The 15,194-nt window shown below is 53.3% G+C and overlaps 1 protein-coding gene across 2 annotated transcripts in view; it reads left to right on the top strand.

Moving 5' to 3' along the window:
* The window catches only part of CPNE5 (copine 5), a 95,202-nt gene that overhangs the window by 2,804 nt on the left and 77,204 nt on the right, over positions 1-15,194 (top strand). For both annotated transcript variants that reach the window (XM_078446860.2, XM_078446861.2), the window contains exons 2-3: positions 13,135-13,175; positions 13,944-13,990. In XM_078446860.2, coding sequence (XP_078302986.2) covers positions 13,135-13,175; positions 13,944-13,990 — 88 coding nt within the window. The remainder of the gene's footprint in view (positions 1-13,134; positions 13,176-13,943; positions 13,991-15,194) is intronic.

Raw genomic sequence — 15,194 nt, 5'->3', positions numbered from 1 at the left:
AACCCTCTACTCCAGTGGAGAGGAGAGGAGGCAGAGGGCACGTGGCACTGTGGCTTTGGAGTCAGACACCTTGAAACCGACTCAGCTCCACCCTTTGGGGCATGCTTTTCGCCTCCATCACCCCCGTTGGTCAAGTACAAACAACGAAACCTGTATTGGAGAAATCTTATTTGCTGAGGTAGCGCCTCTGCTCAGAGGAGTGGTTGGCATGCATGTTGCACATACGTAACAAACGCGGTTGGAAGAATTACGGGAGTAGAGGATGGGGAGGCACCCAGCACCTACTTTGCACTTGCTTGGCACATAGTCGGTGCTCAATAAGTAGGTACGATGATTACTGTGAGGCAGCAGCACTTAGCCCCTCCTGTTTGCTCTCGGAAAGCGGAGGGGTCCAAAGGACTCAAGGTTTTTGCCTAAGAAATACCCGGGGATCCCCCTGAGTTCCTGGGGGATGTGATTTGGGATCGGCCCTGGCATCTCAAGGGATGTGATCCATCAGCCCGACTCAGGCCCTGCTCCTGGTCTGAAAGCCACCCAGAGGGTGGGGCCTGGTGTCGGTAGGAAGGTTGAGGAGGCAGGAGTCACCTGGAACAGAGGGGAGGCCAAAAACCAGTCTGGGTGGGCTTGGAATTGTAAATCCATCTTTACCTCCAGCAGGTCCAAATATCTAGCTTCTAGAAGAAGGAGAGAGAGAAAGGAAAGAGGGAGGTGGGAGAAGAGGAGCAGAGGGAGGAGGGAGAGCTGCACAGAATGGCTTTCTCCAGCATATTCAAGACTCCATGGTCATAAGTCTTCCTCCCCAGTATCCCGTGGTCGGCACTGACTGGGTCCCAGGAGAGGAGGTTAAGGGATGTCCTGCGCTGAGCATCTAGGTGACCCCTTCTGGTGGGCAGGGACAGGAAGGCAGGCAGAGGGGTTGGTGGGGTGAGAACTTCGGGGGGCTTTGAGAATGGTTTCAGCTCAGGTTGAGGGGCCTGGTATTTCAGGGAACTGGAAACTAACATCCCTGGGATCCAGTTCCCTTCCAGCTCCGCCCTGCTCCTTAGGAAGGTCCCAGCCAACCCTGCAGCCCCAGGAGCTCTCTGCTCTTGCCTGGGAAAGACCTGATGCCCTGCCACGCCTCTCCTAGGGCACTGCTAGCTGAGCAGAGCTGCCTGGTCCAGGGGCACGTCTGACCCCCTGCACAGGACCACCGTGGAGGCCTAGCCAAGCCTCCACTGAAGGCACATGACACTGTGGGATGGACGTATTTGGGTCTCTCTGCTTTGGGTAGTGTATCCCTTGGGCTGATCTATGGTCTACGTGCAAACAATTGTTTTCACTGACTTTAGTAAACTCAGGTTCTCAAATATTATAAAATTTCTGGTCATTTGGCTCAATGGTTAGGAACATCAACTGTGGGATCTGTCTGCCTGGGTTCAAATCCCAGCTCTATCCTTGTGACGTTGCATGAACTACTTAACCTGTGCCTCTGTTTTCTCATCTGTAAAAGGTGTGCACTGATTCTTATCACAGTTATGAGGGTGAGGTGGATTAGTCCATGAATAGTAATTGATTTGCCTAGTATTTGACACATGAGTAAATAAACATTTGCCTTTCTAGTTGGATCCCAGGGTTTGTGTGGGTCTTGGAGATCTGATCCATGGAGAGATTTTTATTCACCCCTCCCTGCCTCAGCTTTACTGAGATAGATTTGACATACTGTGTACATTTAGAGATTCTGAAGGGTTGTTTTGGGGGTAAGTAGAGGAGATGGTTTGTGGGACCAGATACCGGAAGACGTTGTAGAAAACTTGAGCCGCAAGCTTCTCCTTCCTCTGATGGTCTGTTGCAGACCTTTCCTGACGATTAGCCTCCCTGCAGACCCATTCCAAACTCAGCTATCTCGTGTCCCATTCCCCACAATCCTCACTACTTTTGAGGTCTCTCTGTGCAGGGATCCGGACCAGTGTGTTAGAAAGAGCAATTTGCATTTTTTATGTAACAGGAAACCTTTGCACTTCCACAGGGTCCTGCAGGAAGAAGGAATGCACAGTTTCACATGGTGGGGCTCTTGGAGCCCATAGGGAAGACAAGGAGGGGAGAGTCCAGAAGGCAGACAATTTGCTTGGCCAGGCTGGAATCTCTCAAGCAGCGGCCGGTCCCCTGCCAGCGGGTGGGGTTGGAGGGCAGTTGCTGTCTCTGCCCCGAAGATGTTTTCTGCTGTCTGTTCAAGTTGGCGTTTTGCTGCCGAGCCCTGAGAGGCAGCCTAGCTCAGGAGCTGTGCCCCGGACCTCTCTCGGAAGGGGTGTGAATGGGCTCTGAATGCTTTCTTCTGACAGGCGCTGGGAAGGCAGCTCTGGGGAAGGAGGAGCCTGGGGGCAACGTGGCAGCTGTCAAGGCCAGTGTTAGGAAAAAGATTACTCCCAGGCGCTTGGTAGTGGAGCCAGGGGAATGAGTGGAAATTACTGAGTGCTTACTATGTGCTAGGCACTTCACATCTGTATTAGGCTGAATCGTATACAGTGGCCTGTATTCAGCTGTTTTCGATCGACTCAAGCAGCCATTTGGTTCAAACTAAGATCATGATGTTAATTTTCGGTGGCTGCATGACGAATTACCGCGCGCCCAGCGGCTTACGACAACAGCCGTTTATTTTCTGGCAGTTTCTGTAGGTCAGAAGCTTAGGCATATAGCGCATCTGGCCCCTCTGCCCAGGGTCTCGCCACGCTGAAATCAAGGTGTCTGCAGGGGCTATGATCTCATCTGAGGCTCGGGGCCTAAGCCAAGCTCATTTAGATGGTTGGCAGAATCCAGTTCCTCGAAGCTGTGGGATTAAAGTCCTGTTTTCTTGCTGGCTGATGGATCAGGAGGGTTCTCAGCTCCTAGAGGCCGCCCTCAGGTCCTAGCTGTGTGGACCTGTCACAACATGGCGGGTCCCTTCTTGGGAGTCAGCAGGAAGGTCTCTTCCCCAGTCGGCCATGACAGAGTCTTATGTAAAGTAGCAGTGATCACCGGCATGAGTATCATCATATTTCCAGGTCCCACCCACACTCAAGGGGAGGGGATTATGCAGGCTTGTTCACCAGGGGGCAGGATTCTTGGGGACCATCTTCGATTTCTGCCATCCACAATTACTGTATCTTTTTAACCTTGCAACAATCCTATAAGGTACGTAGAAGTAGTTTCCCTTTTTGCCGATTAGGAAATCAGAGCTCAGAGAGGTTAAGGGACCTGCCCAAAAGGTTTCAGTTAGCACATTTTGGAGAATGGGATCCAAATCCAGTTTCCTCAGACTTCAGGGCCTTGAGGGCTTCTTGAGGTTGGGGATTGGGGTCTCCATGAGGGTCATCGTAGGGGCCTGGGTGCCAACCATAGTAGATGTCACCAAGGAGTGCGTGCTCTCTCTCCAGGGATGGGAGAGGCCTTCCTTACTCTAGAATGCCTCTGGTTCTGGGAGGCAAACCCAGAATGGGAGGAATCTCTAGGGAGCAGAGACCAGAGAGAGTCATGGAATGGCAGTGAGTTTCCCTGGCATCCAGACCATATGGTGGTAGCTCCCATTCCTCCTCTCCCAGCCCAGAGTTCTTGCTTGGACCCAAGGCCATTGCTGGAGATGACTTACCATTGGGAAGAGAGGGTGGGAGGAGGTAAGGGGAATAAGGCTGGAAAGCTTTGGGGCACAGAGGAGTCAGGTTCAGCTAGGAATGTTTCAGCTATGGATAACAGAAAATCTGGTAGTGGCTCAAACCCCAAATATATATATTTTTTGTCAGATCACAGTGAGTCTGGAGGTAGGTTATTGCAGTGTAGGTTTGTCACCTCACTTTGCTACCAAGAACCCAGCTATCTTTCTACTCTGCTGCCATCCAAATGGTGGACCTCCTTGTTACAAAATGGCTGCACCTGTTCCAGGCATCACAACCACATCCAAAGATAGGAAGCAAGGCATGGGGCCAAAGGCCTCTGTTTTACAAGTTCTTTTATCTGAAAAGCACAATCCTTCCCCAAATCTCACCAGACTTCCCCTTCTATTTCAGTGGCTAAAGCTAGGCCTCACGTCCTCCTCCAGAGGACTAGCGTATTAGTTAGCATGGGCTGCCATAACCAAATACTATAGACTGGGTGGTTTAAACAACAGAAATTTATTTCCCACCATTGAGGATGTTAGTCTGAGATCAGCATAGTTGGGTTCTGGGGAGGACTCTCTTCATGACTTCAGATGGCCACCTTCTCACTGTGTTCTCACGTGGCAGAGAAAGAGAGAGCAAGCTCTCTGGTATCTTTTCTCATAAGGACACTAATCCCATCACGAGGGCCCCACCCCCATAACCCTAATTACCATCCGAAGGCCAATCTCCAAATACCATCACATTGAGGATTAGTGTTTCAATATATACATTTTAGGAGGTACACAATTCAGTTGATAGCAACGAGGGATAAGAATCTACCTTCTAGGATTTCGGGTGTTTCTATCAGATACCTCAACCATTGTGGATTCTGTTAGCAGGAAGAGAGTGAGGAATGCTTGCTGGGTGGACAGCCATGACCTCTGCCACAGGAGGCTTTCCAAGTGATCCATATGTTACCTGAGCTCCCTGGGGGTACTTGGAGTTTGGTATCTCTGAGGACTAGCTCCTTAGATTTTCCTGCAGTCAGTGGACAGCCTGTGTTAGGTGACTGGGGACTGATTCTCCAAGCACAGCTTGGCCAGACCCCTGACTATCTCTGTTCTTGACAGTTTCCTGGGCAAGAAAAAAAAAAAAAAAAAACCCTGAAAACTTAGTGTGATAAGTTGGCAAACCTTCCTGGGCAAAACATTGCAAGATGGCTCTGTCCTCTAATACTGCTCACTTCTGGTGGCCCAGCATAGTGCCTGCAGGTCCCAATAGGAGAGCTTTATCCCTTTGGATCTTGAAGAATCCTGGGCAGGACACTGAAAGTCAATGCGGTTCCTGGCTTACCCTCTCCACAATCTCAGCTGGCTCAGTTAAGATCTCTAGCCTCAGTCTTTCCATCTGTTAAATGGGGAGAAATATTGGTCCTGTCCACGTTCTATAAGATTGTTATAAAGACAAACGAGATTATATTTGTGAAGTTCCGTATAAACTGGGATGTACTAAATAAAATTAATAATGGTAATAGGTACCAATAACTGAACACTACTGATACATTCATTTGTTCAACAATTGGTATTGATCCTCATTTACTATTGAGTCTGAATAGTTTTTATTTATTTTATTTTGAGAGAGAGAGAGAGGCCAGGGGGAGGGGCAGAGAGAGGGGGGAGGGAAAGAATCCGAAGCAAGCTCCGTGCTGTCAGCACAGAGCCCGATGCAGGGCTCATTTCCACAAACCGTGAGATCACGACCTGACCCAAAACCAGGAGTCAGACACTTAACCGACTGAGCCACCCAGGTACCTCGAGTCTTCAGAGTTTGAAGTGCTGAGGATATAGTGGTGAACAAGATAGACAAACTCTCTCGTTGAACTCACAGTGATCTGTGTGTGAGGGGGTGGGGAGGGGGATTATAACAAATGTATACATTTTTTTATTAAGCCAGTAATGTCTGATAGAGATAGGTGTTCTGCAAATAAGTCTGTGGTTGTTGGGGACACTACAGACAGGATGAGCGGGTAACATCGAGCTGAGAGCCAAAGGATGAGAAAGCCAACTGGGGAAGGAACCGTAGGGAAGGTGATTCAGAGAGGGAGAACGGCAAGTGCAAAGGCCCGATGGCAGAAGAGACCTTGGTATGCTCTCAAAACTGCAGAGAGGCCAGTGTAGCTGGAGCGGTGTGGGAGATTGGGAGGGAAGAAAGCTGAGCTTAGAGGGGAAATGGGGAATGTGGGTCACGGCCTTGTGACCATCGCGAAGGGGTTGGGTATTTTAACAGCACCTGGGCGGGGGGGGGGGGGGGGGGGGTCGGGTGGTTAACCGGGAGTAATGTGATCTGATACATTTTCTAAAAAAACTTTTCTCTGGTTGCTGTGACGACGGGGGCAGGGACTGAAGCACACTGCTAGGCAGGAAGCTACTGCCACATCCGAGTGAGCGAGCCCGAGTGAGCGAGCGAGAGACAATGCTGATGGTGGTGTGGGGTTTGGAGTGTGTTTTTGAAGTAGAAATGGTTAAGACTTGATGAATAGGACCGGTGGGGGCATAAGGGAGCGAGGAGTCAACGTGCTTCCTGCCTTCCTATTTTAAGCTATTGGTTTCACAACTGCAGAAGGCAGGTATGTGACCCCATACGCAGATGAGGAAACTGAGGGTCAGTAGCTTGTCCAGAGTCACAGAATTACCACGTGGCCGTGTGGAGATTCCAGCATGGATGCCTCTGAGGCCAGAACTCAGGCTCTCGTCCTTTGGCCACACAGCATGGGAGGGACAATTATTGCAGTAATTAATAATAGTCATAATAATAATGCAAATAGCCCCAGGAAGGAGAGCTCTTTAAGCCGTGTGCAAATTGCTTTTTAGACCTTGGTGAGGTGGCTTGGCAGGGAAACAGTGCACGCGGGTGAGGAGCAGGATCTTAAAGGGGGAGATGGGCAAGTGCCAAGGGCTGGGTGCCAACATCCCTTTCTTCCCCAGCTCCCTCCTCTTCTTTTCTTGGATTCCTTCTGCGTGTGTGGACGGAGAGCAGGGCAGGAGGAGACAGAAAGCCCTCCAGTTCTCTCCAGCCATTCCTTTGGAAGCAGCCCTGCTGAGAGCCAAGCAGGACACAGGGGAGAGTGAGAAGGGGAGGGGGCACTGCTGGCCAGGATGGGGTTTGGGGTGGCCCTGGGTTTGGAAATGCAGACACTCCCCGTGGCACCTGTAGCTGGGTTTGGGCGTCAGACTTCAAGCTCAGCGTGTTCCCTGGCAAGTTGGGTGACACTGGGCACCTCTGTCAGCCCCAGCACCCTGGCCTCTAGAAGGAGGCCACGTCCACTTCCTGGCATTTGATACGTAGGGCGAATAGGGTGTCACAGGTTAAGCACTCGGAGCAGACTGTCTCTGTGATTAATGTCTGCCAGCTCCCACCCTCTTCGCCTGCCTGGGGTGTGGGCCAGATGTTTGGGGTCGAATGGCTCTGCAGAGAAATGGGGTGTTGCTGGCAGGCTCTTCGGGGCCAGGGATCTCTGGATCTTCTCGAGATTCCTGTTTCTCCCCGATGGTGGCTCACGTGTCCCCAGTCTGCTCTCCGTAAGGAAGGCCGTGCAGCCGTATTGGGCAGTAGTGAGCATGCGGGGGCTCAAAGTCCTGCTGCAGCCCGTTTAGGGGGGCAGAGCATGAGGCGTCCCTAGAGATCCTACTTCATTCTCCACAGGCCTTTAGCCAGCACCCATTGAATTCCAGGCACCGAATTGCAGCTTACTACAACGTTAGACACTCTTCTAACTGTTTTGCATCTATGAGCTCTGTTAATTCTCAGAAAATCCCAAGGAGAGAGGGACTCTTATTATCCCTACTTTACAGATGGGGATACTGAGGCACATCTGTGAGGTCATCCACCTAGTAAAGGGCAGAACTGAGTTTTGGACTGAGCGGTGAAGCTCCACATCTGCTCTCTGTGCTCCCCACCTCTTGCCAGACGTTGGAAGGATGCTTAGGGAGAGTTGCTGGGGAAAAGATGAACCAGGTTTTTGTAACTCTTTTAGCCTCAGGAACCTCTTTGGGAATCTGATGACAGCTCTCCAAAAAGAATGCATCCAAATGTACCAATATGCCACGTTTTCCTTCCAGTTTCAGGGGGTCCGTGGGGACCCCTGGTCCAGGAAAAGCTGAGGGTGAGTGCTCTTAATGTGTTTCCCACTACGCCGTAGCTGGAGTCATTGCTCAGAGCATCTATATAGCATTTTTGGGCTTCGCTTAGAGACAACCAGGGATGTGTGATGGTCAGTTTACCCAGCAACTCAGCTCAAGAGCAAATGTGTCTCCCCCTCAGACTGGGGCTCCCTGAGACAGGGCTGTGTCTCCCCTCAGACTTGGACTCCCTAAGGCAAGGCTATGTCTCCCCATCAGACTGGGGTTCCTGAGAACAAGGCTGTGTCTCCCTCCCCTCAGACTGGGACCTCCTGAGGGCAGGTTGTATTTCCCCTCCTTAGCCTGGGGCGCTCTGAGGGCAGGACTATGTCTCCCCCCTCAGACTGGGGCTCCCCAAAGGCAGGGCTGTGTCTCCCCCCCTCAGATTGGAGCTCCCGAAGGCAGGACTATGTCTCCCCCCCCCTCAAACTGGGGCTCCCTGAAGGCAGGGCTGTGTCTCCCCCCTCAGACTGGGTATCCCTGAGGACAGGGCTGTATCTCCTCCTCTCTCTGACTGGAGAGTCCCAGCCTATACTCCCTACTGTTTTAAGTCTCACAGATGGGAGGGTGGTACCCTCAGGCTCCCGTCTTTGGCACCAGGTAAGAGGTCCTATTTCCGCCCTTTCAGTGCTCTCTCCCTTTGCTGGGGCTTTGGAGACTTCTGACCTCACCACTCAGTGCATAGTTGTTTTTTCTGGCTGCCACCGAATCGAAAACGATTCCTTGGGGGAGAGGAGGGAGGAAAGGGGCCCTGGGCTCCTTCCCCAGCCTTGATTTCAGGAACAAAAGAAGCTAAGCTCCAGGCTGCTGTGCGGGCAGCTGAAGGGTTTTATGCTGTTTGGGGGAAAAAACACCTTTTGCCTGTTGGAAAGAATTTCTCTTTGAGCTCTCCCAAGACAGAAGGTGGAGAAAAAGCACTTATGGTCTGGTGTGGCCGAGCCCTGTGGTCGGGGCCCTGCTTCAGGCCAGACCTGGTCTCCTTCCACCCTGCTTCTCACTGCTTCTCACCGGCTGTGTCTGTGGGCAAGTCAGTCACTGTCCCTCAGCCTGCGAGTCCTCGATGCCTCAGGGTGAGGGTCACGTGACAGCTTTCAAGCGCTGTGTCTGTGTACATGGTTGCGGTGGGGGAAGCTGAGGCCCTAAAGACCCCGGTGTCCCAACATGCAGTGTTTGGAGTGCTGCCATCAGAAACATGGTGTGTGGGTGTGGGTGTGTGTGGTGGGGAAGATAGTTGAAACATGACTTCCAGGAGCCCATCCAGACCAGCAGAAACCGGGCTCTGGGCCTAAGGCCCAAGAATCTGCCTTTTTACAAGAGGGGGCAGGGGTGAGTCCCAGGAAATGAGAGGCTCATGGCTTGTGTGGGGAAGCCACCATTTCAGGGCCATAAGAGTAGGCTCAGCGGGCCCTGAGGCTTCTGTTAGGACAGGCCCTTGGGGTCAGGCACAGATAGGGGCAATTGTGGATGATGTAAGGGATCAGAGAGGGGTGTAGGGTGCAGGGACTTAGGCAAAGGGGCAGAGGGGCCTTAAGCTGAGTGGGAGGGAAGGTGGGGAGGCCAAGGAGGGGCCTGAGGCTGGGGTGAGTGGGGTTCCTGTTAGCCAGTAGGAGATTCAACACATACAATGGGGTGCTGGGAGTATATGTGTTGGGGGTGGGCTTCCTTGGTCAGGTGAGGGCGGAGGTGGCTCGTGTCGCCCATCCTGGGTCTCTCTTTTTCACCAAATGAACCTAAACACCCGCCAGGAGAGTGGCCGCTCTGTTCAGCCCTGAGCCAATGATGACTGACCCTCTGAGCAGCCTCACTAGGCCCAGGTGCTCCAGAGCAGTCCTGAGGGAGGAACCAGTTTAGCCCTACTTTATAAGTGGGGACATTGAGACACAAGGAAGGCAAGAAACTTGTCCAGAGCTGGAATGTGAACCCCGCTTGTCTGCCTGCTGCCCACGCACTTAACCACTAGGCCGTACAGCTAAAAGAGAGTCTAGGGGCTGGTCCTGACTGAGCAGATGCCATGCGGGTGGGAGACAAGAGCCTTACCCATGCGGCCATTCCTCTTGGTCTTCCTTCATCCCAATTTGCCAGCACCCTGCTCTGAGTCACATGCTGGGCTGGCCTGCAGCAGAGGTGGGGTCCCTAGCATGGAGGAGCACCCAGCCAGTGTGGGAGATAGATGTGTCCCTCATTTTGCAGCCCAGGGTGTGCTGAGTATGGACATGGGGCCCTACAAGTCAGGGGCTGCACACTACAGGCCCAAGAGAGCTCTGGGGAAGGGAGAGGAGATGGTTGTTGGTCAGTGCCTGTTCAGGGAAGGCAAAATCAAGGACGGATAGGAATTGGACAAGGGTTTCGTCATCCTCGGGTGTCCGGGTCAGGCTAACCCAAGCCCCAGGGCTCCGTGAGAGTCCAGAGGTTACAGGGCAGGGAGCCACTGAAGCTAGATCACTGGTTCTATTTCTCAGTCTAGGTGGGAACATGGGCAGAGCCACCTCTGTCTCTGTCTCTGTGTCCTTCCTTTTCTGTCTCTATCTCTCTGTATCTTTTTGTCTCTCTCTGTCTCTCCATCTCTGTCTGTCTCTGTCACACACGCATGCACACACACACACATACACACACACACACACACACACACACACACACACTGAAATCCAGCATCTCACTAGCCTAGATGTGACAAAACCTGAGTTCCAGACCCAAGCTTGGAGGAGACCCAGACCTTAGAGAAATGAGATGTCCTTTCTCAGAGTCTCATATTCCTGATTTATAAAGGAATTGGAAAAGGTGACCTCAGGTCCCTTCTAGCTTGAACATTCTAAGGTTTTGTGCAATTATAGAATTTCATTATGGAATTCAAAGATAAATTCCAGCACTCTCTTTAATAATGTCCTGCCCCCCCCCAACCCTCTTTATTACTCCTCACCACGCCTCATGTTCTGCCCACTGTAGAGTCTCATCTTTGGTGTGAAGGCATTTTGCCCTTTGCTGAAATCAAGATAGACCCTTCTGTCCCCAAACCTAGCACACTGCAGGAGGAGGTGGTCAGCCCACGTTGGTGTGGATGCATGTACTTAAAAGTGATGTCTTACCTGTACTCCCCCTGCCCCCTTCAGGGCTGCCTTTCATCATTTCATCTGGTGCTCACTGCAGTGGGCTGGGAGGTTTATCAGATGATGTCCAAAGTGACAGCTGTCCCCAAGCAGATCTGGTGCAGGAGTGGTGGAGACCAGCAGAGGGGGTGTGGGTGTGGGTGGCGGCCTTTAGGGAAGAGGCCCCTGAATGAAGGCTGGAACAGAGGGTGGGGATCTGGGGATCCCTCTCTCAAGGGCATCTCTGGGAGTCTTGGGGATTCATGAGCGTGATCTGGGGCCTCCCCAGCAGCAGGGGTGCCATGTGCTGGCACCTGGTTGCCACTGCATCTGTCCATTCATCAGCTGGTCTTTGGCTCCCACCTCCCACCTTTGGCATTGACTGTGGGGTCAAATTGCCCAGATAGACTGTCACTCCTGATGGCTTTGGCGACAGTGACCCAGGGTAAGGCCTTCTTCTAGATCTTTCCGGCTCTACCACTGCCTATTCCCTGCAGCTCCTTGGGTTTCATTCTCCCCTCCTAGGAGAAGACGGAACAGATGACCCAGAGGGCTCCATATTCTGACAGTTGGAGTTGGGGGTCAGGAAGCCACACGGACCGGTGTCTATTGTTTCTCCTTTCTGAGAAAGGAGTTCATGGAAGGAGTGGAGGGACAGGGTGAGAAGACCCCTGGGGGCATCTGGAAGGGAGGTGGGACAAGGCTAAGATGGCTGGCAAGGCCAGAGTTTACTTTATTTATTTTATAATGTTTTATTTATCGTCGAGACGGCACAAGTGGGGGAGGGGTGGCGAGAGGGGGACAGAAGATCTGAGGCAGGCTCTGCGCTGACAGCAACGAGCCCGATGTGGGGCTTGAACTCAGGAATCACGAGATCATGACCTGAGCTGAAGTCGGACGTTCAACCGACTGAGCCACCCAGGCGCCCCGGGCAGGCTTACTTTAGGGTAGTGTAGGAAGGAACAGTAGCTTGCAGAGGCAGGAGGGCTCACAGAAGTCTTCCAGGGGTGGGGGTGGGAGCCCTTACACGAGTCAACAAGGTCTTTGATGAGGGGGTCGCCCACTGGGCTTCTGGGACTCGGTCCCACTGGAGACTTGGGAGCACGCCTGGGATCTGCCTGGCATTGGGGGGTGGGGAGAGCAATGAAGAACTGGGTATTTACCCCCAAGTCCTGCCCATCATTGGTTGAGGGCTGACCTGGGGAGCATACACTTCCTGGTAATTTGCAGCTGGCTTGCCAGAGAAGGCCCTTGGGAGAGAAGCAGATGCCGGAGGAAACCGTGGGTGTGTACAGGAGCTAGAAGGGCTGAGGAGATAGATAGGGTAAGGCATCTGCAATCTTCAGGACTGGTTCTATTGTCTCCATTGTACAGGTGAGGAAACAGAGGCTCAGAGAAGCCGAGTCACGTCCCAGCCAGAAACTGAGTTTCCAGTGGGCTGTGTTGCTTCCTGACAGCAGCAGGTCACTATGGAATGAGGGACACAGATGTTCAGGACATACCCTTGCCTGATCCTTCTATGCCTCCGCTTCCGCATCTGTCCGATGGGATGATGCCTACCCGGTACTGACCTCACAGGGCAGCGTGTGAATTGGGAGCGAATTTACAGGACACTTAGCATCCATCACTGGGGTTCAAGAGCGTGTGATAGCACGGAAGCGGGGCAGGAGGGGCTCGCCACCCGTTCAGGACCTCTCAGTCCCCAGATGTGTCCATCGTCCTGCTGTAGTGCCTTCAGGTCTGATTATCAGGGCCATGTGTTAGCTTCCGGGGACCCTGTTCAAATGAGTCTGTATCCCATGGCTCCAAGTATCATTAATCTATCGGCATAGATGGGAGGGTTGAATAAACTGGCTGTAACTAGAGCCCTCAGAGAATGGGACACAAGGTGGCTAAGTTTTGTTTGCTGGATTTTACTTTATTTATTTATTTGAGGTAGGTGACAGGAGAATTTCTGGAACAGGCTAAGACATTGGGCAGAGTGAGGTTTGGCTCAAGAGTGAGGTCCTGCGGGATCCAGGGTACCCAGAGCGTGTGTGGCTGGTTGGGGTGGGAGGTGGGGAGCCCCGCTCCTTAGGAGGCTGAGCTGAGGGACCTCCAGGGCCCACCCGCCCTATGCTGGTTTTAATGAGCACCTAATGATCTTGTCCTGAAGGAGCCGTCTTCTCTTCCGGTTTTGCCTGCAGCGGGCCTGAGGCAGCCTCTGCGTCTCACATCGGCCTGAATCCCCTGAGAGCCTCCTCTCTGGCTGTGCTAACTTTTCTTCTCTCCCCACTCTTTCAGGAACCTTTTGGACAAAGACATGTTTTCCAAGTCCGACCCACGTAAGTCCTGCTCTGACAATAATAACAGTAACAACAACAGCAACGACATTCCGACCGATTGCGGCGGCCGACCCTGGAGCCCTTCCTGCGTGCTATGTGCCAGGCACCACTCCGGGTGCATCCAGGCTGTTTAGTGTTTTACTGATACTGTCTGGAGGAGAACTGGAGAGTCTGACCCTTCCCAGCCTGCAGGAACTGGTGAAGATTCAACACAACCAAGGGGGTTGGCAGGGATCGGGGTGTCTGAGGCCAGGAGTTCTTGGTCCCAGGGAAACCGGTACATTTTAGAGCCCCAACTGGCTGTGGTCTGGGGCGGGGAGGGGCGGGGAGGAGCGCTGATTTTGCAGTCCAGGGAGCTAGCCCTGAGCAATGCCAGTCAACTGTATGATCTCAGACAGGTCATTGGCCGCCTCTGAGCCGCAGTGTGCCCATCAGTGAGGTGGAGCTGGTGATGGTACAGGGCCTCATGAGACTGCCTTGGGGTCTGAAAGGATGCAGATGTCCTCTCCCGTCTCTGCGACTCAGTCCTCCATGTGCCCTCCATCACGTTCTGGCCTAACCTCCCCCAAAAGGGTGCCTCTCCCAGACACGCTTATGTTCTAGGCCCCTTCTCCAAGCTGACCGCCCCCACCCCGGCTCCAGACGTAAACGGTGCAACCCAGGTCAGAGTCTCCTGAGATGCCTCCCCCTCCAGAGCTGTCCCCATCCGGGGCCCCCACCTTCCTCTTGGCCTGGGGTCTTAACCCTGTTTTTCTCCTTTCCCCACAGTATGTGTCATGTATACTCAAGGGATGGAGAACAAGCAGTGGCGGGAGGTAGGTGGCCCCTTGCCCACCCTGGAAACATGGCCTGGCCCTCATTATGTGTCTGTTTGTCTAACTCTGGAGACATCCCACCCGATGTGTTTGGGAGCGCAGCATCTGAGCCCCTGGGAAGGATAGCAAGGCTTGAAGAGCATGGAGTTTTGTCCCTGCTATGGCAAGAAGAAACATGGTGGAGGGAAAAGTTCCTGCCCTCTGTGTGCCAGTCTGAAGGAGAGACAGCCCTGCCCTCAAGGAGCCCCAGTCTGAGGGGGGAGACACAGCCCTGACTCAGCAAACCCCATTCTGAAGGAGGAGACACAGCCCTGCCCTCAGGGAGTCCAGTGTGAGGGGGGAGACACAGACCTGCCCCCAAGCAGCCCCAGTCTGAGGGGGAGACACAGCCCTGCCCCCAGGGAGCCCCAGTCTGAGAGGGAGACACAGACCTGCCCCCAAGCAGCCCCAGTCTGAGAGGGAGACACAGCCCTGCCCTCAGGGAGCCCCAGTCTGAGGGGGAGACACAGCCCTGCCCCCAAGGAGCCCCAGTCTGAGGGGGAGACACAGACCTGCCCCCAAGCAGCCCCAGTCTGAGGGGGAGACACAGCCCTGCCCCCAGGGAGCCCCAGTCTGAGGGGAAGACACAGCCCTGCCCCCACGGAGCCCCAGTCTGAGGGGGAGACACAGCCCTGTCCCCAGGGAGCCCCAGTCTGCGGGGGAGACAGAGGGAATCCAGGCCCAATAAGAAAGAAAGATCTTGTGTGGTGGCCTAAGACGTGGATATAGCAGCTGGCGCCATGTCTCATCTACACCAGCCTTCCCTTGGTTTCTGACCAATGTGATCGTTCGGTTAGGTGATTCCCTTGCTTGGAAACCTTCAGTGACTCTTCTCTGCTTTGAATCAAGTCCCAACTCTTTAGTCTGCCTTCCAAGCTCTGCCAAGAACCTGGGGAGTCCCTCCTGGACGACAGGGCCAGAATGAGAATAGCCAGTAAAAGCCTCAGTAACTCAGACTTGATTAACAAACCTCCTTCCTTGTCGGGTTGGCCAGAGCGTCACCTGCCCTGCTTCCTACCCCTGCCCCCGTGTGGGGCAGGAGCACGTGGCCGAAGGGGGTGAATTTTATCCATAAAATGTGTGGGAAGTATTTCCACAGGGGCTGGGCTAAACTGTACCTTTTTCGCCCTCTCTGAGACCCTAAGCCAATTACAGTGTAAACCAG

Source organism: Panthera onca, chromosome B2 (assembly GCF_046562875.1).
Source record: "Panthera onca isolate mPanOnc1 chromosome B2, mPanOnc1 haplotype 2, whole genome shotgun sequence".
NCBI lineage: Eukaryota > Metazoa > Chordata > Mammalia > Carnivora > Felidae > Panthera > Panthera onca.
This window is presented reverse-complemented; position numbering and strand designations above follow the sequence as displayed.